Source organism: Ambystoma mexicanum, chromosome 11, assembly GCF_040938575.1.
Source record: "Ambystoma mexicanum isolate Mex_15411 chromosome 11, UKY_AmexF1_1, whole genome shotgun sequence".
In the NCBI taxonomy this organism is placed as follows: Eukaryota; Metazoa; Chordata; class Amphibia; order Caudata; family Ambystomatidae; genus Ambystoma; species Ambystoma mexicanum.
Window position 1 is genome coordinate 166,782,310 of NC_090934.1, and position 26,467 is coordinate 166,808,776.

The window sequence follows — 26,467 nt, forward strand, 5'->3', positions numbered from 1 at the left end:
TTGTAGAGAGCACAAGCTGGTCAGCCAATTGCAGGAAAGTGGGTCTCAACTCTAAGGGGGAACACAAGCACTTAGCAGGATAGGAAGCACAACTTAAGGCTAAAAGGTTAACACCCCAATCCCCACAGTACCTGTGATTCAAAGAAAAATGTTCCTGCTGGATTCCTCCTTGCTACAGCTTGGCAGACCCTTGTTTCTGGATCTTGGTCTTTGTGACAAAGGGAAGGACGTCTGGCGGGCTCCTGTAGCAGTACTCTGGAGAGGGACTCCTCAGCTACGGATCTCCTTTGTTTCAGCAGAACTTCTGTGTTTTGGCGCCTTTTCCTCTGCATCAATGGCGACCGAATATCTCCAGTTGAAAGTGTTAGGGAGAATTCTCAGAAATATGGTAATACCTCTCTACCTTAGAGACCCTCCCCAGCTCTTTTTTTGCTCGGACTTTAATTTCTTGCCTGGAGAGAGCGAGATGCTTTTTTTCCACTCTCATGTATTTTAATGTGATTTTGAACTCTGTTTCATTTGGTTGTGGAGTCTGACAAACTCCATAGGCATAATCGTTTACATTGTGTCTCACAGCACCTTCACTGCAGTAGCACAGGGAAGTCTTTCAGACTTCCCCAAAGTTTAAATACCTTCTCTTCGATAAACTGTTTCCAAGAGCAGTAAAGTGAAATTGATTTTACTTAGAATTGTAACTTTCTAGACCCAGCACACACTATCTTACAATTGGGTGCTGGAGGGATTACTTAGTATACCCTTTGTGTAGCTTCTCATGTAACAATTTTATGCTACCCTTTCCCAACTGAATGGCTGGTGGCAATGGTTTACTTTTAACTACCGTAGTGTGCATTTACCACGGGCTGCGTTCGCAGCTGCAGTAAAGCACCCAATGGTGCCATTTTGTAAACATCGCCCCGGTCTTCTTTTTATGCCATTTCTTTGTGGAAAGGTCCTTGAGATTTACTCTTCGCGCCAAGCCAGGTTCGGTTCCTTTGTCTGCTTTGCCTTTGGCGGGATGCACGAGTGAAGCCCGCCTCTGACTCCTGGGTGTCTGGTGGGGGCAGGAAGTGAGGGAGGTGCCCGAAACTCCCTGTGCTTAGTCTCCTATGAGACCCAAATGCACTCTGTGGTGATTGGCTGGCTGACTGTCCGGTAAAGACAGCCACCCTGCTGTGTGATTGACAGCTAGGCTGGCATGAATGGGAGAACTCTGCATGAAAGGCAAGGCTTTTTGGCTTGGAAGGCAGAGTCGACCACTGGACGAAGGAATCCGAAGAACTTGGAAGAGACGCCTGCTGCAACTCTTGGACCATTGGTTTGCCCGGTGAAGCCCTGCAGCTGTGCTGAAGCTCTGAATTTGCCTCGACTAGAGAAGCCCTGCAAGGACTACTTCTCCCTTTTGAGTTGGTGCGACCAATCCACTCCAAAGTAAGCCCGTCTGGACATCCTCTCTAAGCTGGTTGCATTTCCACTGCATTTGCTGCTGGAACCGAAGAGCCAGGGAGAGGAACACCAGACTGTGTGGTGCTGTGTGGTACAATGTAAAACAGGATGCATATGGAGTTTGTCAGACTCCACAACCAAAAGAAACACAGTGCTCAAGTCATAGCAAAAATACATGAGGGAGTGTGGAAAAAGGGTCACTCTCTCCAGGTAAAACATTAAAGTCCTCAAAGTCCAGCAAAGGTGCTGGGGGTCTCTAAGGTAGGGAGGATTTGGCACATTTCTGAGAATTCTCCTTAACAAGGACGGCTCAAGTCACCTCACCAGAGTGCTGGACTCAAGTTGTGAAGGAAACCCAACCGGTGTCCAAAATCCGCAGTGGTGCTGTTTACTGAGTGCTGAAATCGAGAAGTGCTGCTGATCCGAAAAGAGCCTGTAGCTGCCGCAGACCTTTGAATTGCTGTGCAGGAGTCTTCCAGACATCCTCCCTCTTGTTCCCACGACTGAGGCCCAGGAGCACAGGATCTGCATCACTGCAACCAGGCAGAAGCCAGCTGGATCGTTGTCTTCTAACCAAAGGTACTATTCTGACTTTGGGGTACTTCTCTTTCTCCGTAGTTCTGCTCTTCTCAGTTGAGACTTGCAGTAGCTGCTTTTCTAAAGTTGATTTGAGCTCTAACTTTCACAAGTGTTACAACTTGTAACCCAACAGTGATTTTCTACAACAAACTCTCCAACTTTGTGCAAGACATTTTTGCTATCTAAGAAGGGCCTCGGCTTATAGACTTTGCTCCAATTGACTTTGGCTGTCTTGGCTCCCTGCCGACTCTTCTAGTCCATTGACTTTGATTCTTACTTTTCCTCGTAGGAGATGCATTCATTTTTAACTAATATTTTGGGAAAGGTTTTAATCTAGACTTTGTTGGGAGATTTAAAAGTGCTCACATGCTCTGAGAACCTGTTTAACCTTTTTCCTTCCTTTAACCTTTTCGTTCTACCAACCTCAGAATTTACAAAGTACAAAAGTGATCTATAAATGCCATTACTGTCCTAGTTAGTGAAGTCACCTCAGGGTATATGTAGGAAAACTCTCTAAATGGAGTATCTACTTTCTTTGCCTTGATTCTGTGAACGTCATTAGAAGTGTATTTTTGTTACACATTGCCCTTTCTAAAGAATGCTTATTTAAAACTGACCATTACATAATTATTTTACTGGAAAACCTTGCGTATAAGTGTTATATGGATACTTGTATTGGAGAATACAATATGTATTGATGTATTGATTTCAATGCTACAGCTGTACAGCTCACATTTACCCCTCTTGAGATAAGTCTGGCTGCTCAGTCACGCTACCAACTTGTGTAGTACAGACCTATACCAATAGGTGGTTTACCTAATACCAAGAGGACAATGCTGGCGTCTCCCCCAGGGTTACCACATCAATTCTTGCCTAACATATGGTGAACCATAAGTGCTGCTACTGACCTTTATGTCACACTCTGCGCTGGAAATGTGTTAGTACAAAAATAATGTACTCACCTGCATTATTATTGCTTCAATAACTTGATTCTGAAAAGTCTACTTGATGTTACTATTAGTTGCTGCATATCTAGTGATTCTTTTGCTTTGTGTATATATTAATAATTGTAGAGTGTAGGTTTTTTCATGAGTACTTGAATGTACTGATTTCATTGTACTGCTCTACAGCTCACAGTACCCCTTCTAAGATAAGCTTGGCTGCTCAGCGACTCTATGGACTTGTGTAGTACAGGCCTATGTTAAAGGTTGGGTCACTAATAGCAGGCAGAGAAGTCTTGTAAAGTCCCACACCAGTTGGACAAAATCTTACCTAACAAGCTCTAGAACGAGAACTGGAATTCTAGCACTTACCTCTAAACTTTAATGCATTTTTAAAGGCCTTTTCTGCACCTCTTTTATTGTGAATGCATTATTACTGTAGCTGATTTTGCCGTCTATATGAACATTTTTCAGGTCAGTGTATTGCAAAGGAAACTGTTAAAATGTATCCTCCTTGGAGGATATCGGTCTGAAATGTTTCATACTCTCAATGTTTAACTTGTGTGCATTCTTATTTTTAGTACTATGTATAGGGTTGGAATTGATGTGGAGTGTTGATGTGGGCCTAAGGGACTTTTACTGTATTTTACTGGTAGGTTTAAATGTCGGTTTCCTTTTTCTGCCTACTCCTTGCCTAAATGTGTTGGGTCCTGACCCATATAAAACAGGGGTGTGTTGTGTCTTTAGGATACTGTGCTTAAATATGTTGGTTCCATGGAGTTTATCTGCTTTGCTAACTTGTGCGGTTCTCTTGCCCACCCCTCTCCCCAACCTCTATAAATTCCTTGGGTGCCTGTTTGGTCCTGCTTACCCCTACCTCAGAGTTGAGCCTTGTCGCTCTGTCCACGTTACATAACTGTAGGTGAGTTGGGTTCCCTTTCTTGTTGAGTGTGTCAGCCCCCCTCTATTAAGGTCAGTGGTTGTAGCTCCCTCAACAGAGGTTTGTACAAAAAAGTCCTTAGCCTCTGGTGCTGCCTCCCTTCACCCCAGCCCCAGAGCTCTCCCACAATACTTCACTGTGAGTTGAAGCAGACCCCTGATGTTTGAGAATGCTGTGATTTGTGTGCCCTGTTCTGTCAGTACTTTTGTGTCTGCATTTGACAGCTGGTGGGCAGACCCACTATTGAGAGAGTTGCTTTGTGTGAATGTGTCCACTTTTATAAAAGCTCTTTATTTTGAGAAAAGAGTAATGCATTTGTCTTTAGTACTGATTCACATTTTCTTTTCAAGGGCTTCTCCAAGTCCAATACCTGTCAGGAGGATGTCTTCATCCAGATCTGCATCTGGATCACCAGAGCCACCACCGAAAAAGATTCTACAACCTCCATCACCACCTTCTAGGTCACGGTCTCCCTCTGCAAACTGGTCACCCGCACCACCAGCAAAAATGGCTAAAAGTGTTTCACCAAGCCCATCTCCTGTAAGGGTAGGTGATCATGTATTTTTTTTTTTCATGCACTGTATTTTTCATGTACTGTATTTTGATCAAGTTCATCTGTTTTTGAAAGTGTAAAACAAGTTGTACATCATACGAGCATTGATTTCAATTCTAGAGCATGGAATCGTCAATTGAGTCCACAACGAGTCCACACAGTGAAGCACACAATTATTCTGCTTAGACTGCGAAGTTCACAAATACTATATTATAGGCCCAAAACACACTAGAAAAAAAACAAGCAAATATCACACAACACTCGGTTATAAAACATATTTAGAATCTTAGTTTTGTAGAAATGCATACAATTCACCTAAACACCTGAAAGCAAGGTAAGTAATTATACAATTAGGAAAACCAGTTCACAAGTGTTATAGCCTAACTTTGAGTCCAATACTTTAGTTGAATGGGGCATTGTGCCCAAAAGTCACAAAATTCCTTTAGGACAAGGGATAAAGTTGGATAAAGTTCTTGGGGTGGTGAAAGATGTTCCAGAAGACTTCTCAAGGATTTTACAGGTAAGTAAGATACTTTTTCTATCACTTAGAACAGCTTTTAAAACGTTTCAAAACTGAAAGAATGCAATAAGCAAATGTTTATTCGAAAATGTATGATAGGAGAGAGAGAGGTGGATGTAACTATTATTACACCCGACCCTTACTCCTATTTTCCCAAATGACTTTGCATGTCGACTGGGAGTCGCTAGAGGTCTGCTGGATCTACCTGGATCCAGTAGAAGATGTCCATCACCTGTGTTGGTGCAATGAAGTTCCTGGTAGGGTCGAGGAGCGGAGTGCAAAACATTCAGATGACAAAATGCAGCAGGCACTGATGCCGGTCTCTTCAGAACACTTTACCAGACAGAGGGGGAGCTGGTTCCAGCACCAGTCCCTGCACACGGACGACAGCAGGCGTCTCTTCAGTCGCGATTGAAGAATACCTGCCAGGACAGGATCCCTTTATGCTGGGAAGCTGAAACTTGGCAGGAAGGCAACTTGTAGAACGAGGTGGTGACCATTGAAGTTCCTGTGGAAAACTGAAAGCAGTGATGCTTCTAATGCAATAGCCCAATTAGAGCTGGTCGGTCTACCGGGTGGTCCAGTGGCACTTCCGAAGGCTCAAAGCTGCAGGAACGTGAGAAGACGCTGAGACTGGTTGATCCCACGACGACCAGGGTCTTCTCATATCGAGTAGGCCAGCAGGGTTTCACCAGGACAGTTGCAGGAAAGGTCACCAGGCCTCTTCAGGAGTAGTCCACAGGTTTTCAGTTAGCTGCACAACTTCACAGGATACTTGGCTCCAATACTGATATACTGGAATGGCTGCAGGACTCCTCTTATCCTAAATTCAGGTGAGTGTTTAGAAAGTGTTCTCTTTTTGACAACTTTCCCTCCATATTCAATTGACCCCCAAACATTTTGCTTTTGTTTTTCACCATGTCCTGACTTTTTACAGTGAAGTGAACACTCCACTGGGCTTTTGCTCACATGTTATGGGGAAATTGACTAGTCTTTGAGGCTGTGGGACATAAAACGAAGTTTATGATGCTTGTTAATCTGTTTAGAATCACATGCTGTGCATATGGTCCGACATCCAGTGGTAACCGCAGAGTATTGCATCTTGTCTTTCGGGGACCGAAAGGGATATCGGCATAGGTGTCTGTAACACTATCCCTATCGTGACGTGTAGTGTACCCAAAATCCCTCACATGCCGAGGTCCTTCAGATTGTTCTGTTCCGCCCATATAACTAGTCGCCTTATTGCAGAGCTCTTTAATAAGAGACATTGTTATACCTTGTTGGTCAACTTTGTCAATTATCCCCTGATAGTAACTTTGACGGTCTTTCCTGTGCTACGTCGAAGACAACGGGGGGACTTTCAACGCCTAAAACTGCGGTGGACTTCGACGCCTAAACACCGGCAGTGGAGCCGTCCACGTGGCCGGGCACTCTGGCCAGCCTACACAGTAGGGAAAGTGCAGTCGGGGGTGGTCATATCCTTTCAGCTATGTCTCTCCTCTTTCCCCCTCTTTGCCCTCTAGGTCTGGTCATTGCCTTTATTACCTTTCGCTATGGAAAGGACACCATTTAAGTTTTGCCCCTCTTGCAGGGCCAGATACCCTTGGAAGGAGGAGCACGATAAGTGCAATAATTGTCTACCCCTTGACCACGTTGAAGCGCAGTGCGCGGCCTGTAGACTCCTTCAACCTAAAACGCTTAAGGAGCGCCACGTTAAGAGGTGTGCCGCCTACGGCATGTCGCGGGCTGGAACTTCTTCCCCCAGCGCCGCACCTGCCGAAAGTGATGGGGGTACTAGTGATGACCAGGCATCCGTGTCGGATGCCATAGACCACACGACGGACACCTCTAGGTTCGCCACGCCCGTCCCAGACCCCGCTAGGCCTGACTCGAGTCACGCTATGGGGAAAACACCCAGCGACAAGGGCGTACAAGATCGCCACACTAAACACACAACCCCGATCCCGGTTTCGACGGTACTGCCGAAACGGGCGAAAGCACCAACGGGACCGCCAAAAATGTAGACTGAATCCTCTGATCTTCAAGATCAACAGCCTTCCCCGCATCCACTACAGTGTCTTGCGACTGGGCCTTCAAAAAATTACGCTCCAACGCCCTCTAAGCCCCCGTTAGGGGAAAAAATCAACCGCTAGGCTTCCTAGTCATACGGCACTCCCCCACTTCGCCGAACATCGCCGAAAGCATCGCTAGGATTGCTTCGGCAGTGGGGCTGAAGGAGAAGTCTAACGTCAAAACGAAGCGCAAAGAGCAGGCTTCGGACACGTCGAAAGACGCGCTGCAACACCCCGATGCTCAAGAGGACTACGAGGATAGTCAGGAGCCTTTGGCTAGTGCTATTGGAAACAAATGTCTGCGCCTTCGGGAGGAAAATGAAGATTTTCCACCCTTGAACCCTTCTGGTTCATCTAAATGGACCAAAGAAAAATTCGACGGGTGCATGGCCCGTTTGGAAAAGTGTCTCACTTTCAGAGCAACCTACCCCAGAGACCTCGGAGGACCCTCCCTTTTGAGCCTGCTCCTAAATTTCCTAGAAATGTTGGAACCTCTAAAGAACATTTCACTTCTATCCACCCAGAAGATGAGATCCAGATGGGCACTTATCAGGACATTTATGATGAGGAAGAGGTTACTACCTTCCAACAAGACTACACTGTGGATGACCAGGCAGATCCCACGGAAGGCTGGGAAGACATTCACCAGGTTGAGACGGAACCATGGGCGCTCCCTACTCATGACCAGGACATGGATGCCCTATGTTTGGATTCCCCTCCCTCCTTCCACTCCGGCCTGCCAGGCTTCCCAGGGGATGATCAGATGGCTTTCAATGCCATTTTACGAAAGGCAGCAGATTATTTTAAAATCGCCACCCAGCAGGCCCCACCAGAACAAGATTTTGTGGAGGATATTCTTAAAGAAAGAAAACCCTCCAGCCAAGCAGTACCTCTCCTGAATTCCATTAAAAGGAGATTGGCTCCTTCCCTGGTCACACCAGCCCAGACCAGGGCAGTAAATCCAAGGGTGGAGAAATTATTTTGGCCATCGCCTACTGACCCTACATATATTAAAGGCCACGCCACCCCTGACTCCCTAGTGGTTACCACCACCCGGAAACAGGCTGGAGTACCCCTTGCTACGGGAGAGGCACCTCCCGATAAGGAGTCAAAAATATTGTATGCCTTGGGTAAGCGAATTACCACGGCAGCTGCTTGTACCACGCACATAGCAAACAATACGTTGCTTGCCAGTTATGCCGATGCACAGTGGAACCTTATACAAGGTGGTCTCCAGGAGGTGCCTGAACCCGCAAGAACCAAATTACTCACCATTGTGGCCGAGGGCAGGCAGGTCAGCCAAAATGTACTAAAAACACTTTGGATACTGTAGAGACGGCAGGAAGATCCCTAGCTCGGGGCACCCTGCTCAAATGGTACTCTTGGCTCCGAAACTCGGGCTTCAAGCCGGAGACCCAAGCAGCTCTTATTATTAAACCTATCTGAGTCGAATCCCTTTGGTAAAGCAGTCGACGATGCTCTCGAGACTGCCAAAAAAGATCACAAGACTCTTAAGTTCCTTCAGCAAATCACCCAAAAACCCTCCCCCCAGAGGAGAAGCGGTTTCCGCCGGTCCTTTCGAGGCCAATCCCGTTCCGCACAAAACATGTACAATACGGGAAACACCTGGAACTCAGGACAAGCGTCCAGCACCCCCACCAACTACCCACCAAGGGGTCAGCGGTGCGGGAATGGTAGAGGCCCCAACTCCCGGGGAACCAAAGCCTCCATTCAGAAATGACCTACGGATACAGTCCCCTCCCATTCCATCCCAGTTGGGGGGTGCTTAACATCTTTACTTTTGGCATGGGAGGAGATTACATCAGACCAGTGGGTTCTCAAAACGGTCACCAAGGGGTACTGTGTGGAATTCGCCCGACCCCCACAATTCACACTGCCCAGAGCACGCCGCCTGACGCCAGACCATCTGTGAATCCTAATACAAGAAGTAGAGGCACTTCTGGGAAGGGACGCCATAGAAGCCGTCCCTATTCTTCAGGTAAACAAGGGTATTTATTCAGTGTACTTCCTTGTACCCAAAAAGGACCTCACCATGCGCCCTTTGTTAGACTTGCGCCCAGCGAACAAATTTGTCAAACCTCAAATGTTTCGTATGGTAAACCTGCAGGAAGTAATCCCACTGTTGAAACAGGGGGTTACATGGCAACACTGGACATGAAAGATGCATACTTTCATATTTCAATGTTGCCAGCGCACTGAAAATATCTAAGCTTCGTAATAGAGGACATGCACTATCAATTCGGTGCCAAGTGTGTTTACAAAGGTTTTGGCAGTAGGGGCAGCACACCTGCGCAGACTATGCGTCCCGGTGTACCCTTACCTCGACGACTGGCTCATGACTCCTACGAAACATGCCTATTGAATACTTGGAAGACAATAGACCTCCTGTTCAGTCTGGAATTCTCCATCAACCAGAAGAAATCCAGCTTAGACCCCAGTCAAGTCAAGCAATTTCTAGGGGCTCTAATTCGGAAAAAGGGCGGCCTCGTCTTCCCCTCCAATGAGAGGGTTCAGAACATGCTTTCTCAGATCCCTCAATATGTAGCCAGTCGGGAAGTGACGGTAGCCAAGGCCATGCGCTTGCTAGGTATGATGGCATCATGCATTATACTTCCCCACGCGTGGCTGCGCATGCGTCCCATGCATGAGTGGCTCAACAGCCAGTGGTGGCAGGCCAGCGGACAATGGGAAGATCTGGTAGTTATCTTGCCAGCCCTCGTTCTCTCTCTGCAGTGGTGGTCGAGGGAAAACCTCTTGAAGGGGGGGGGGGGAGACCTTCACCACTCCTGCAGTAGAAGCCACTCTCGCAACAGATGCATCTCTCACGGGGTGGGCGGTTTGGGGGGTGGGCTCACCTGCTTCAGCAGACAGCGCATGGAGTATGGTCCCCACAAGTAGCCTCCAGCCATATAAATCTGTTTGAACTGCTAGCGGTATTCAAAGCACTGAAGGCCTTCCAGACACAGCTACAGGGGAAGACAGTCCTGTATTACCTAAACAAACAGGGGGGCACACACTCTCCAGGGCTATCCAAGCTGTCCCAGAACATTTGGATGTGGGTTCTCAAACACTACTGTCCCAACACGTTCCAGGAGAACTCAATCTTCTAGCGGACGTGCTCAGCAGAGATTTCCCACTGCCCGTATTATACGAATTGGCATCTGCGCGAAGACCTTGACTCCAAGGTCTTTGCAGAATGGTGCTTCCCAGAGATCGACCTGTTCGCAACTCAGGAGAACGCCCAATGCCAAAACCACACCTCCAGGTACCCCCAGAAACCGCTCCAAGGGGAACAGACTCTGGATAACATGGTCAGGGAATAGCCCTGGGTCTGGTGCGCATTTTAAATGAATAAACAAACAAATGCATCACACAGTTATACTCTTGCTAAGAGAGAGCTGCCCTTCAAGCCTAGAACACACTCTACCCGGGGCTGTGGGGCTTCCATAGCATTCATTGCAAATGTTCCCCTTGAGTCCATTTGCAAAGCGGCAACCTGGAGTTCTGTACACAACTTTACAAAACACTATTGCCTAGACACTCGTTCTAGATCTGATTCTCAGGTGGGACAAGCAGTATTCAGACATCTTTTCACTAGGGTTCCTTTGCATAACCCACCTCCAACTCCGGGTACTGCGCGCTAGTCTATGCACAGCATGTGATCCAAGCAGATTAACAAGCATCCCTAGGGGGGTGAAAACATCTTGCATAAGATATGAACTGGCGCTAATATCCCTGCACGCAAGAATCTGTTTGGAGTTTGTTGAGCTTGTATCGAAAAACCTGCAGTCGAGCGCAGATCCCACAGTTTGAGATTCTTCATAATATCCAACCTGGAAACTCTAAAATTATCCAGATGTGGTTGAAAAGATGTGAGACAATTCTGAAAAAATACGACATAACGGTCGATTTGCTTCATGAGAACCCGGATGCAGCTAAACTAAAGATCTGGCGGACAGACTGGGACGAGACCTGTGCGGAAAGAGCTGCTGCTGGAAGTTCGAGTCATGCTCCATTGGAAGCACGTGCCTTTAACAGCCTGCAGAAGTATGTGTCTTTATTTCCCAACTCTCAGGCACGCAGACTGTTTATGCTGTTTAGGCTAAACATGTTTAAAACGAAGGATCGCCTCCGATCATGGAGGGGCTTTGCCCATCTAAGCCCGGAATGTAGGTTATGTGCAAAAGGTCCTGAATCACTAAAACACTTAGTTTTATTTTGCACCAAATTGAGATCTGAGAGGACCATACACTTGGGACCATGGAGCTTAGCCCACCCATCATTGTGTGCGGATGAGTGGTGGAGTTCAATGTATCAAGGAACCGACCTAAAATTAATTCTGCCTCTAATAAGACTGCTGGAAACCATAGAAGCACGTTTATTGTCATTAGGGGAAAGCATTTCGGGGAATGGAGCCCGTGGTTGAAGGTCCAAACATGAAAAGAGAGGAGAAAGCTGTAATGAGGGAAGGAACTTGAATGGGGCAAGGGAAATTTGGTGAAGATGTGTGAATGTTTTGCGTCAGATTTTTAAAGGTTTGTAAAAACCAATAAAATAAAATAAAAAAAAAATTAACAAGCATCAGAAGACATGCATTACTCACCGTAATAGTAAGATGTAAGATTGTGTTAAACTAACTCAATTGAATGGGTGGTGGCAGTGGTTTCTTTTTTACTACCTGGTGACTTGTATCTGCAGGCTGATAACTCAGCTGCAGTACAGCACCCAAGGGTGATAATTTTCATAACATCGCCCCAGTCTTCTTTTTTCGCCATGTCTTGTCTGTTTCTTCTGGGCTTTTACTCTGCTTGAATCGGGTTTGAGTCCTTTGTGTGTTTCGTGTTTGGCAGGCTTCGGCCCTGAACCCGCCCAGACTCCAGTGTGTCTGGAAAGGCAGGAAGTGAGAGAGGGTCCCAAAACTTCCGTCCTTTGTCTCTAGGTGTGCCTTAGTGAAACCAGTTAAAATTGGCCGGCTGCCTCGGGCCTCGAGGACAGCCACCCTACTGTGTGATTGACAGCCTGGGGCTGTGAATGATTGGGAACTTGAATAAAAAGTGAAGTTTTTGAGACTAGAAGCGGAGTCCACCACTGGCGGACAATAACCGAAGCAGAAGAGAGAAGACGCCAGCAGCAACCTCCTAGACTGCAAAGTGCCCGGTAAAGCCCTGCAGCGGTGCTGACCCCGTTTTTGAATCGACAGGAAAGACTCATATGGGGCGACTTCCTCCCTTAGACTGGTGGGACCAACTAGCCTCAAGACAAACTGTTTTGGCTCAACCCCTGACTTTATGCAACTTTCCAAGGCTGCAGAATCCCAATACCTAGGGTACCTCGACCATCTGTGAGTACATGATGTTCCGAAGAACGAATCGGGCCAAAACAATTTCTCCAATTCAAATGTACTGTGTGGGGCTTGAAAAACATTGCCTTTTTTCCATAGGGGGTGCTTCCTACCTTTTGGGAGTGCTATTTTACCCTACTGAGTTGACCTCCACTCACTTACACTGGCCTTTCAGCTTGTGCTTCTTGAAGGTGACTCCTTGAGTTGCTGTGATTTCTTTTTGAACACTGACTATTTAAGTACATTTTTCTAAGAAGAAGAGCATCAGAACTTTGACCTTGCCTGTACTCGCTCCCCAAAGGCCTCCTCCTGAACATATTGGCTTTGACAGTGCTTGTTCCTGTTAGGGAGAATTCACGTTCCTGTGCTCATTCCTTTCTACCTTAGAGACCCCCAGCTCTTTAGCTGGACTTTAGGGATTTGATTTTTTTTTTTTATCCTGTAGTGAGTAAGACCTTTTTCTCACTTAAGTATTTTTATCTGATTTGGACTCTGTGTTTTGGAGTCTGACAAACTCCATAGGCATCCTCTTTTTACATTGTGACACACAGCACCTTCAGTGCAGTGTCACAGATAAGTCCTTTGGATTTCTCTTGAGGTTTAAATACCTTCTCTTGGATAAACTATTGTTTCCAAGAGTAGTAAAGTGAAATTGACTTTACTTACCTTTTTCTATTTGTAGACCAAGCACACACCATTTATGTGGAGTGCTGGGGGGTTGCTTAGTATCCCCTTTGTCTACCTTCTCATGTAACATTTTTATTACCCTTACTACTATTAATGGCTCGGGGCAGTGGTTTAATTTTCCTACCATTGTGCGTTTTTACCGCAGGCTGAATCCTCATCTGCAGTATTGCACCCATGGGTGCCCATTTTGTCAAAATTGCCCCGTTCTTCTTTTTTCACCATTTCATGCTTGTAAGGTCCTTCTTGAGATTTACTCTGCGCTCCAAACCAGGTTTGGTCCCTTTTCTCTTTTTGTCTTTGGCTGGATTCACTTGTGATGCCTGCCTCTGGCTCCAGCGTGACTGGCAGGGCAGGAAGCAAGGGAGGTTCCTGAAACTTCCTGTTTTTAGTATCCTTGGTCACAGGAATGCACCCAAATTTGAATGGATGGCCCAGTCTGCTGTGTGAGTGACAGCTAGTGTTAGGGAGAATTCGCAGAAATGTTCACTTCAGGACTTTACATTTTTATCCTAAAGAGAGTGAGACCTTTTTCCCACTCATGTATTTTTCTTTGATTTAAACACTGTTTCTTTTGATTTTGGAGTCTGACAAACTCCATAGGTATCATCTTTTTACATTGACACACAGCACCTTCAGTGCAGTGTCACAGATAAGTCCTTTGGATTTCTCTTAAGGTTTAAATACCTTCTCTTGGATAAACTACGGTTTCCAAGAGCAGTAAAGGGAAATTGACTTTACTTGCCTTCTGTAACTTTGTAGACCCCAGCACACACTATCCTACATGTAGTGCTGAAGGGGTTACTTAGTGTCCCCTTTGTCTACTTTCTCATGTAACATTTTATGTTAACCTTTCTACAATTAATGGCTGGTGGCAGTGGTTTACTTTTCTCCAGCATGGGGTCTGGCATGGATTCACATGCTCATGAATATTCCCCGTCGTCAGGCTGGGAATCCTCGGTAAAGAAAAAACCAGTATCAGTTTCGTTTCTGATCTGTCTTTCGTAGTAATAACCAATCACTGGTCTCTGCGTCATACTGACCACAGCCAATGACTGCCCTCTACCTAAGCCCCGCCTCTGGCAGCCATCTTCAGATTTTTACCGCACGTTCATGTGTTGGGATCCTCGTGCTATTGCTCTCGAGCGTTAGTGCTATTTTTTCACGTTTTTTCTCAAAAACGTCGTTTTTTTCGGTCAAAAGAGCCTCAAGCTCCACCGACTCTCCATCCGATCAACGGGGACCCGTGTCGGATTCGTCTGCGCCCCTCAAGGGTGAAGATTTCGTCGAGCTACGCTTTTGGAGGACTCCAGAAGTTTCTCAGGCCCGGACATGGCCCAGGAGAAGGGAAGCTCGACGCCCGGAAAGCTGTTCAGGGTCTGCCCTGGATGCCAGCTGCAGAACGTCTTTAAGGAGGACGAACACTCATTTTGTCTCTACTGCTTACATGAGGACAAGACGCACGTGGAGAAGGACTGTGTGTTTTGCGGCAACATGTCGGAGCGGACCATGAAGGACCGCCATCAACGTCTCGCCAACTGGCTGGAAGGGAAGAGCCCGTCCGGCGAGAAGAAGAGGAAGAAATCCGAGCGGTCTTCTAAGACCTTTGAGGACGCCCCGGCGACGGGGGTCCAACACAAGGCCAAGCACCGCGAGTCCGCTGGCACTGGGAGCGCCGAACGGTCGGGCTCTACGGGCACCAGGCAGGGCGCACCCTCCCCGGCACCATCAACCACGAGCCAACGCTCTGGGTCGGGTAAGAGGAAGGCCGACCACCCGGCGGAGCTCCTGGAGAGGCCCCGGTCGAGCTTGAAGGCCCCATCGGAGGGGGAGCGAGGCAGTGCCCCCCCCCCTCAAGGATAAGGCGGTGAACGCACCTAAGGTGGTGAAGGCCTTAATCCACCCGGCCAAGGCCTCTATCGAGACTGTTGCGGCAGCCCTGGCTCAGCCTGTGGAGGCTACACCAGTGGTGGCGACCTCGGGGCTCAGAGTCTCCCTGCCACCTCGGAGGGAGTCCTCTTTTATGCCCATCGATAGGACTCCCGTGAAATCTTCGGCGGAGAAGAAAAAGGGGGGGCAGGGTGTCGTCGTAGATTCGGCTTCAACCTCGGAGGAGGAGCTGATCGAGGTCTTAAGCCACGGCCTCGGCGTGGAAGAAGACCGGCCCGTCGGGATGGATCCCGACGCAGGTGACGACGACATCGTCGAGGGTGCCGATGGGGCCCCTGATCGCCCGTCGTATTCCCCTCTACCAGCGCCGCAAGACAACTCGGCGGCCATTTTGTTGGCTATACAGTCCTTATGCTCGGAGATAAGGACGAGACTACCGTTGCCGGCGGAGGAGCCTCTCCCGCCGGGGGACCCAGAACCGGGACCTTCTGGCGTTCCTCCTCCCAAGAAAAGGAGGATTCATCCTCCACCTCCTTTTCAGCCGTCGCGCCCCGTCCAGCCCTCCTCCCCGTCCACCCGAGGGGATGATACGGGGACTAACACGGCGGCGACGGGTAGGGACGACGAGGTCTACGACGAGGATCTGCCGTCGTCACCTCCCACCAGGGCTTCTCCGCCCGACGAGATTGGATCGTTCCACTCCATGATCGCCAGGGCGTCCAAGCTTTTCCAACTCTGCCCTGAACGATTAAGGCGGCCAACGCCTTGGCTATCGTGGCCCGCTATGACAGGGAGCTATGGTACAAACTGGCTCCCCTGCTGGACTTCCTACCAGACGACAAGAGGGCTGAGGCCCTGGAGATCCTACAGGAAGGTGAGGTGGCGTCGGACCACGCCATCACTATTGCGACGGACATCGCCGACACGGGATTTCGCCAATTGGGCAACGGCGTGTGCCTTAGGCGGCGTGGATGGCTCAAGGCTACGGACTTCCGTCAAGACGTACAGACCAGAGTCCTGGACATGCCGTCCGATGGGAACAACCTGTTTGGGAAAACAGTGGACGATTCCCTTCAGGCCATTAAAGCGGACACGGAGACGGCCCGGGCCCTTGGGGTTCTGCAACGACGACGGCCGCCCTTTCGGAGCAGCGGAGGCAAGGGCGCCTCCAAAGGTTCCGGCGGCGGTTTCTCCACCTACCGTCAAGTGGCCCGCTCGTCGTCTCAGGAGGCCTACAGGGGACGAGGCAAGTCTGGCGGACCCCGCCGTCGTCGCCAAGGCGGCAAAGCCTCGTCGAAACAGGATTGAACCGGCCGTGGGGTCGGGCCCCAACCGAACCACCCCGGTGGGAGGCCGGCTGGCGAGCTTCGTCGGCGTGTGGGAGTCCATCTCCACCGACCTTTGGGTGCTGGACGCCTTGGCCCGGGGCCACGCGCTCGAGTTTCAAAGAAGGTGCCCGCGCGTCCCCCCCTGTGGCCAGGAAAGAGCTTCACGTCCCTCAGCTTCTCCTGGAGGTAAAGGCGATGCTCAGGAAGGGCGCCATCGAACTCGTCCCAAAGAGGCTTCGGGACTCCGGAGTTTACTCGAGATACTTCCTCGTGAAGAAGAAGACGGGAGGATGGCGCCCCATCCTAGACCTGCGACGTCTGAACAAGTTCATCAAGGCGCAGAAGTTCCGGATGGTCACCCTCCAGCACGTCCTGGGTCAGCTGGAGGAAGGAGACTTCCTGTCGTCGTTGGATTTGGAGGATGCCTACTTCCTTGTTCCCATCCTAAAGGGGCACCGAAAATTCCTCAGGTTTGTGGTCCAAGGGCGTCACTACCAGTTCAAAGCCCTCCCCTTCGGACTACGGTCGGCACCCAGGGTATTCACCAAGTGCCTTGCACCGGTGGCGGCGCAGCTGCGCGGCGAGGGGATCCACGTCTACCCCTACCTGGACGACTGGCTCATCCGAGCCAAGACGAGGGAGCTCGCCGTGGAGCACACGGCAAGGACCGTCCAACTTCTCACGGACCTGGGATTCTCCGTGAACTACGCCAAATCCCACCTGGTACCCGCGCAAGACGCACTGTTTCTGGGAGCGAGGCTCGACAGTGTCCCTTCTGGCCTCCCCGTCGGAGGAGAGGACCAGGACCATCCTGGGCAAGGTACAGCGGATGTTGGTGGCCGACGCGGCCAAGGTGAGGTCCATCAAGTCCCTCCTCGGAATGATGTCTCCTGCATCTACCTCATTCCCATGTGCAGGCTCCGGAGGCGCCCGTTGCAGGAGTTACTGGACGCGCGCTGGATCCAAACGACGGGCAGCTTCGAGGAAAGGATCACACTCGACGAGAGTTTCCGACGAGCGATCCGGTGGTGGGGCACCCGCGCGCATCTGACGGCGGGCATGGATTTCCAGACCACAGCCCACCAGGAGACCGTGACCACGGATGCCTCTCTGGAAGGGTGGGGAGCGCACACCGAAAATCTGCACGCAAGAGGCCTTTGGCTCCCGACGGAGAAATCCCTACATATCAACGTCCTGGAGCTCCGTGCAGTGTTTTGGGCCCTCAGGTCCTTCCTTCCGTCCCTCAAGGGCAAGGTGGTGAGGATCTTCACCGACAACACCACCACCATGTTTTACATCAGGAAACAGGGCGGAACCAGGTCCCCAGCACTGTCCAAGGAGGCGCAGGACCTGTGGCATTGGGCCGTCGCCCAAAGGATATTTCTGGTGCCGTTTCATCTGGCAGGGATAAAAAACACCATCGCCGACTCACTCAGCAGGGAGCTGCGCTCGTGCCACGAGTGGGAACTACGGCAGGATCTAGTGGATCGCCTCTTCCGACGGTGGGGCACACCCCGGATCGACCTGTTCGCGATGGCGACGAACTCCAAGTGCCGGAGGTTCGCCAGCAGGTTTCCCCAGGTGAGGAGCATGGGCGATGCTTTCTCGTTCCCCTGGGAGGGCCTGTTCCTCTACGCGTTCCCTCCATTGCCACTGCTAATCCGGCTCATCAACCAGCTCAAGAGGTCACGGTGCAGGATGATTCTCGTCGCACCTGCGATGCCGAGGCAGATATGGTTCCCGGACCTTCTGGACTTGTCAGCGTCCCCGTCAATCAAGCTGCCGGTGGACGCGGATCTACTCTCCAGGGAAGGAGGCGCCATCCTCCACCACGACCCGAAGTCGCTGAACTTGCAGGCCTGGCTCCTGGAGCGCTAGAGTTTGGAGGATACGACATACCGGCCAACTGCAGAGAGGTTCTTGCAAAGGCCAGGGCGTCCTCGACTCGTAAATGCCACGGACACAAATGGAAGAGGTTCTCTGTCTGGTGGCACGCACAGAAGATTAACCCTCTACGGATTACGGCTCCCCAAGTACTGCCGTACCTGCTGACGCTGGCCAAAGCTGGACTGGCACACGGGTCCATCATGATTCATCTTGCTGCGATCTCCCGATACACCAGAACCACGGGGCGGACGTCCTTGTGGTCTCATCGTCTGGTGAAAGAGTTTATGAAGGGACTGTTCAGATCGTTCCCGCCGGTGAAGGCTCCGGCCCCGGCGTGGGAGCTCAACGTGGTGCTGACCAAGCTCATGGGACCTCCGTTCGAGCCTCTGCACTCGGCCCCGTTGAAGTTTCTGTCGTGGAAAACAGCGTTTCTTGTGGCCATCACCTCCGCACGACGAGTGGGAGAGATCCAGGCCCTTTCCTGCAAGGCCCCGTACTTGACTTTTCACGACACGAGGGTAGTGCTCAGGACGCACCCCTCCTTCATGCCCAAGGTGCCGTCGGACTTCCACCTCAACGAACCCTTGGTGTTGCCTGTGTTCTTCCCGTCGCCTTCGTCGCCGGCTGAGAGGACTTTGCACTCGCTGGATATGGCTAGAGCGCTGAAGTTCTACGTGGACCGCACGAAGTGTTTTCGGAAGACGTCACAACTCTTTGTGAATTTTGGACCTGTCAATCAGGGGAAGGCTCTCTCGAAGGCTTCCATTTCCAGATGGCTCTCCGGCTGTATCATGTACTGTCATCGGTTGGCAAACCGACCGCTGCCTGGCCGTCCGAGAGCCCATTCCACCAGAGCGATCGCAGCTACCACGGCGTTCCTTTCTGGTGTGCCCCTGCTGAACATATGCAGGGCTGCTACGTGGAGGTCGACGCACACCTTCACGAAATTCTACTGGGTCGATCGGGATTCCAGGGAGGAGTCCAGGGTCGGCCAAGCAGTGCTGCGCAACCTGTTCGCCTGAGGTGAGCCTGGTGAGGAGGTAAGGTGCTTAATGTTGAGCCTGATGTAATGCTTAATGTTGAGCCTTTGCCACCTCCCGTGGTTGTGCATGTGTGTACTGCTATGTATTCTTTATTCATGAGCATGTGAATCCATGCCAGACCCCATGCTGGAGAAGGAACAAGTTACTTACCTGTAACTGTTGTTCTCCAGCATGGGTCTGGCATGGATTCACATGCGAACCCTCCCGCCTACCCCTCTGCGGCTCTTCACTTGGTCATACTGCCACTTCACGTGCTTCCAAATCTGAAGATGGCTGGCAGAGGCGGGGCTTAGGTAGAGGGCAGTCATTGGCTGTGGTCAGTATGACGCAGAGACCAGTGATTGGTTATTACTACGAAAGACAGATCAGAAACGAAACTGATACTGGTTTTTTCTTTACCGAGGATTCCCAGCCTGACGACGGGGAATATTCATGAGCATGTGAATCCATGCCAGACCCATGCTGGAGAACAACAGCTACAGGTAAGTAACTTGTTCCTTTCCTACCATTGTGTTTTTACCATGGGCTGCGTTCGCAGCTGCAGTATAGCACCCATGGGTGCATGAGATTTACTCTGCGTGCCAAACCATGTTTGGTCCCTTTGTTCGTTTTGTCTTTGGCGGGGTTCACTGGTGAGGCCCGCCTCCTGGCTCCAGCATGTCTGGCAGGGCAGGAAGCGAGTGAAGTGCCCAAAAATCCCTGTGCTTAGTCTGCTTGGTTACAATAATGCACCCAAAGGCGATTGCCCAGCTGGCTGTCCTTGGAGGGCAGCCACACCTTGCTGTGTGAGACAGCTAGGCTGCGAATGAATGGGAGAGACTTGCATAAAATGCAGTCTTGTGCAAGGAAAGCAGAGTCGACCACTGCACGAAGGAATTGGAAGACGAACTTGGAAGAGAAGTTTGCTACAACTCCTGGACCGTTGGTTTGCCTGGTGAAGCCCTGCTGCAGTGCCAAAGAACCAAATTCGCCTTGACTAGAGAAGCCCTGCAAAGGACGACTTCTCCCCTTTGGTTGGTGAGACCAATAAACGCAAGACTAACTCTACTGGAAACTTTCTCGCAACAGGCTTTACTTCTATTGCTGCTGCAGGAACCGAGTGCCAGGGGACAGGAACATCAGAATCCAGTGCATCATTTTTAAGCAGCCAGACCCATGCTCCAGAAAGATCCTCCAGACTCCCTCGAAGCAGGGCTGACCAAGCCTGTGCTACCTCAACAGAGTGCTGGACCCAAAAAGCCAGGAAAGGCCACAAGCTATCCAGGAACTGCAGTGGTGCCATTTGCGAGAAGCTGAAACCGCAAAGTACCACTGATCTGAACTTTGCCCATTGCTGCCGCCGACTTTCGAATCGTAGTGCAGAAGTCCCCAGACGTCCTCCCACTTGTCCCCACGACTGAGGCCCAGGATCAGGATCTGCCATACTACAAGAGGAACAGAAGCCATCTGGAGCCAATTTCTTCAGACGCAAGGTTCTGTGAACTAAGGGGCTAAGGGGTACTTACCTCTTGTGTAGCTTGCTTCCTCTCAGTTGTCTTGCATTTTCCTCGTTTGGCAGAGTTGCTTGCAGCTTTGCCCATCACAAGTCTCCCAGCTTGTGGCCCAACAGTGATTTCTTTTTCTATGAAACTCTAACATTGTGCAAGACTTTTTACTTGCCTGCAAGAAGTGCCTCAGCTCCCCTAGACTTTGCTCAATTGACATTGGCTGTCCTGACTGCCTGAAGACTCTTCTAACCTCTGACTTTGTGTTTTGATCGGTCCCTCTTGGGGAGAATTCTCAGAAATGTGCTAATTCCTCTTTACCTTAGAGACCCCTAGCTCTTTTATTGGACTCTAGGACTTTAATTTTTTGCCTGGAAAGAGACCCTTTCCTCCCCCCCCCCACCCTCTCATGTATTTTAATGTGGTTGTGAACTCTGTTTCGAGGGGATTGTGTCCTCCGACGTACATCTATGACAGTAATGACCACAGCTGTGCTGCGTCAGATTTTTTTTTCGGCGTAGGTGTCCTGCGTCGATGACGCCGACACGCTGTCCTTGAGGGCCTTCGTCGAGGGTCGACATCACCGGATGTTGTATATAGGACGCACGGCGCCCGTAGCCTCAGTTCTGTTTTTTCCGCGAACATGTTCGCTTTGGAATCTCGGCGCGCTCGGTTCTTCAACTTCGATTTGTGAAAATGTCTTCCTCTTCTACCCCAAAGTCGGGCTTCAAAAAGTGTCAGGACTGCAGTTCCAAAATGTCCATTACGGAACTGCATGACGTCTGTCTCTGGTGCCTGGGCGAAAGCTACGCCACTGACGATTGCGATGACTGCCAGTCCCTGACGTTGAAGGCCTTGCAGGAGCAGTACAAGAAATTTTCGGTAGATGGGGTTTCTTATCCCCGTAAGTCGATCTGCTGGGCTTTCGACCGACGACTCGAGGGGCGACTCGCCGCGTCGGCATAAATCCAGGGGATCTCTATCTCGGAGTGGTTCCTGCCATTCCTCTGCCTCTTCTAGGCATTCTCGGAATCGCTGTCACCGGTCGCCTTCCCCGTCCTCATCAGAGGACTCCGCCAGACAGCGGGTAGCTTGTCCCACCAAGCATTCCTCGCCGGCGGAATGGGATGCATTCCGCCAGAGGATGATGCCGATTTTCAAATCGCAGGGCACAGTTCCGTCCGTGCCTTCGAGAGAAGCCTGCAAGGAACGAGCTAGAGCCACTGCTCACACACCTTCGGGCTCGGGCGGTCGGTGCCGTCGAGGTCCCGATCGGACAAGGTTGATCGCCATAGCCGTGCTAGGTCCCGGTCCTCAATGCCGTTGAGACCGCCAGAGCCTGTAAGGCCTTCTAAGAAGGCACCGCCGCCGCCATGTACGTCGAGGGACTCTCTTGAGGCTCCGTGACCGAGGAAGTAGTCGGCGCCGAGGCCGTCGAAGGACACGCTCGGGGCTCCGGCCTCAAAGCCGTTGTCAGTCGTCAGTACCTCGGTCGATGCCAATTCCATTGGTGCCTTAGATGCCTTTTGAGGAGGATTTACAAGAGCTGCCCCGGAGGGCTGTGGAAACTCCTGCGCAAGGCCCTCAGTAAGTCAGTGAGGCCTGTTTTTGAGCCCTTCTCTGGTCATTCCCCCCCCCCGGCTTGATTTATTCCAGATGCGTAATAATAGCAGGGACTTTTTGAAGAGGCACCTTCCAAAGGGTACCTCGCAAATAAAATGTTGAGCGAATGGAGAGAGTTCTTAGAATTTATGATTGTAGGTTTGCATGAATAGTTAAGTACTGGGTCGCATGGAGTAAACTGCCACAGAGACTTTGAGCCCCTCTACTTCATTTGTAATAAAATTATTCTGTTTTGAGTGACCTTACAAATAGCATTTGCATTTGGAATTGAAATCCTATCCTGTTCTGACTCCCACCATCAAATCCTGACCTGGTACATGATACAATATGGTACGATTTATTTCCCCCTTTTTTATGGATTCATGGTTTCATGTTTAATTCTATGAACTAATGATAATTTCACTGTTATGTATATTGTCATTAATGTTGCTATGTCATGATATATACAGCCTTGACAACGACAAGGGGTCAAAACACGTGTCGGCTGTTGCTTCTTTTGGAAAATAAACATCTCACATGATTTGGACATGTACTACGTTTGTTTGAAACAATTTTTACTTTGAAAGGACTGACCTCGAGTGCAAGACACTCCCCTGAAGCTTAATTCTCAATCTTCAATATTATTTACAAACTCTGTGGGAAGTTTGAGGGGGTAGTTTCTTGTTTTGCTGCCAGGTTAATTAGAACTAATTGTAAAGGCAGGTTCTGGAACCAATCGAGAGTGGTCACTAGCGCGCCAACAAGGACTGATCGATCCCACACTGTCAATCATTTTCTTGAAAATAGAAAGGGTTTATTTCCTTAGCCCAATTCTGTTTCAAAATGATGTCGGCATAATGCAGTGGTATGCGGTAGGTCATGGGATCAATCCCGCCTGTTTAGAGTCGATAGAAAAAGGGAAATGTATGTATAAATTGGTTTAAAGTTAACACCGGCGTTTGCTTTAAAACAGTTAAGAGAATAAATATCTAAGTGTAAACATGACCAACCCGTACATTATAGAGATGATCAATGGCTTGTGCCTTGTAAGGTCAAAAAATAATAATAATAAACGGATATTAGTATTCTTGGTTCCTAAGCTTGGGTGGTTTAAAACGTAACGTTATGGAAATGCCACCATATTAGTCTGGTAGATGTAATTTATAGAGCGCAAATTAGCTACTTAGTGCCAGGAAGTGTGCAGATGACACATAAAACGCACACAAGTCCCCATGAGGTGTCAGTCAAATTACGAAAGGTTAATTAAGGTTATAGCAAGAAATTTAATTAAACAGTCAGAGCCATTCACAAATAGAATGACACGATTTTGTAATGTTAAGAAAGGTGGTCGATAGCAAATAATCATTTGCACCGCCTTTGCCAGCACGTGTGATCCCCAAGGAGGGCATGTGCAAAGTAGAGACCCCCTGTGAGGGATATGATACAAAGACAAGAGGGTCCTACCTCATTAGGAACAGTCCTCCGTGTGCCGTAAGGTCCGCTGTTGTTACAGTGGAGTGAACATATTAAAAAAGGGGCTCATGCCAACGAGTAGACGGCCAGCGGCCGTTGGTCTCCGTCGTAGTCCAGACTCCATAGCAATCTGTTAGAGCTGCGGGCTGTCAGGCTAGCCCTGAAGGCTTTTCTGCCGCCTGTGCGGGGGAAGAATGTCCTGATTATGAACGACAATACAGTGGCCATGCACTACCTCAACAAAAAGGGGGTGGAGGGGAGGGTCACTCCCACTGTGCAGGGAGGCGATGCAGCTCTGGTTCTGGGCCATCCAGCAGGAAATTTCGATGTCGGCAGTTCATCTGGCTGGAGACAAACGCGACGGCGGACGTTCTGAGCAGGCAGAGCATGGTCTCTCACGGGTGGGAGCTGGCTCAGGAAGTTCTGTTGGAGATTGTTGCCCTTTGGGGAACACCACAAGTGGATCTCTTCGCCACCAGTGTCAACCGGAAGTGCGAAAGATTCTGCTTGTGGGAATTTCCTCCAAGAGGAGCCTTATGGGACGCTTTGTGGTGGAGTGGTCCTTCCCACTGCTGTACGCGTTCCCTCCAGTCCCCGTCATTCCGCAGGTGTTGGGGAGGTTACAGAGGATCGGTTCCCGGATGATCCTCATTGCTCCGGCATGGGCCAGGAGAGCGTGGTACCCGGACACACTAGACATGTCCATCTGCCCTCCACGCCGTCTTCCCTACCGAGACGATCTGCTCTCATGGGAGGGGGGGTCGAGTTCTCCATCCAGAGGTCAAGTCTCTCAGCCTTCATGCTTGGTATCTGAAAGGCTGAGGTATAAGGATTGGGACCTCCCCGAGGACGTGATGGAGGTGTTGCTTTCGGCCAGAAGGCCTGCAACAAAATCCCTGTGCCGTTGGAGAAAGTTCTGCGACTGGTGTAGAGTACAGAATGTGGATCCTTTCCAATGTTCCATTCCTTTGGTTCCGTCTTTTTTGCTTTTGTTAGCCCACAAGGGCCTGCAAGTGGGTACCACGAAGGGTTACCTGGCTGCGCTGTCAATATTTAAGCGCTCGTCTGAGGAGTGTTCTTATTTTAAGATTCCTTTAATTTCTCAGCTTCTTAAAGGGCTAACTAATGTTTCCACCGTCGCCTTTCCAGGTGCTGTGCTGGGATGGGATTTGAATTTGGTTCTAAAGTTCTTAATGGGAGCTCCATATGAGCCCTTGCTTTCTAGCCCGCTGAGACTGTTAGCTTTTAAGATTGTTTTTATAGTTGCGTTTACTTGCGCACCCAGAGTAGTGAGTGAGTTGCAGGCACTTTCCGCCAAGCCACCTTTCACAGTGTTCCAAAGGACAGGGTTGTCCTTAGGGTTTGTCCTTCGTTTCTTCCAAAGGTTGTGTCAGAATTTCATTTGAGCCAGAAGGTAATTCTTCCGGCGTTTTATCTTCCTCCGCATCCTGGTAAGGAAGAGGAGAGGCTCCATATATTGGATCCTAGGTCAGAGTGGGCGATCAGCTCTTTGTTGGATACGCTCGAAGGCGTTTAGGTCAAGCTGTTTCCAAGCAGACCTTGTCCAGATGGATCATTTTGGCGATCTCTGAATGTTACCGTTTGGCAGGCAAGGACCCTCCAGTTGGCTTACAGGCCCATTGTACTAGGGGTGTGGCTGCCTCCACTGCTCTGCAGAGGGGCGTTTCCATTCATAATATTTGTGAAGCAGCCACATGGTCCTCTGTCCATACTTTTGTGAGACACTATTCCCTGGACTCCATCCATGGGCAGTATTTGGCCTTTGGTAAGGCAGTCCTCTATTCAGCAATTTGATTGGGCATTCTAAAATTCTAAATTCTTTTTCCCACCTCCAGACGTTGGTACTGCTTTGGGAGTCTGTCATAGATGTGGAATAGGTCGGAGGACACAATCCCCTTGAAGAACAAGGTCCTTTCTTACCTGGTAACGTTCTTTCGATGGGATGTTGCTCCGACGTATTCCACATCGAACCCTCCCAGCCTGCCCCTCTACAGAATTTCTTATGCGATTGCAGCTTATGTTTCCGCAAGGCTTTCTGCAGTCATACTGGCAGGAGATTGGTGCCACACGTTCTGGGGAAAAAACTACAACTGAGGCTACATGCGCTGTGCGTCCTATATATAACATCCGGTGACGTCGACCCTCGAGGACAGCGTGTCAACGTCATTGACGCAGGACACTTACGCCAAAATATTTTGAGGCAGCACAGCTGTGGTCCTTACTGTCATAGATGTGGAATACGTCGGAGGAACATCCCATCGAAATAACGTTATCAGGTAAGAAAGTAACTTGTTGTTGTTATGGTTCTGGAGTCTGACAAACTCCATTTGCATCATCTTTTTACATTGTCACACAGCACCTTCAGTGCAGTGGCACGGGGAAGTCTTTTGGATTTCCCAAGGTTTAAATACCTTCTCTTGAATAAACTATTGTTCCCAAGAGCAGTGAAGTAAAATGGACTTCACTTACATTGTAACTTTCTAGACCCAGCACACACTATCTTACAATAGGTTACTTAGTATCGCCTTTGTCTAGCTTCTCATGTAACATTTTGTTACCCTTTCCTCGATGAATGGCTGGTTGCAGTGGTTTACTTTTAACTACAGTGGTGTGCTTTTACTGCGGGCTGCGTTCGCAGCGGCAGT

The 26,467-nt window shown here is 49.7% G+C and overlaps 1 protein-coding gene across 14 annotated transcripts in view; it reads left to right on the forward strand.

Moving 5' to 3' along the window:
- Window positions 1–26,467, forward strand: part of SRRM1 (serine and arginine repetitive matrix 1) — a 935,651-nt gene that overhangs the window by 817,088 nt on the left and 92,096 nt on the right. For all 14 annotated transcript variants that reach the window (XR_011279577.1, XM_069622717.1, XM_069622715.1 and 11 more), the window contains one exon: window positions 4,254–4,449. Coding sequence is in view for 13 of the 14 variants with exons in the window: in XM_069622717.1 (XP_069478818.1) it covers window positions 4,254–4,449 (196 nt within the window). In the remaining variant the exon portion in view is untranslated. The remainder of the gene's footprint in view (window positions 1–4,253; window positions 4,450–26,467) is intronic.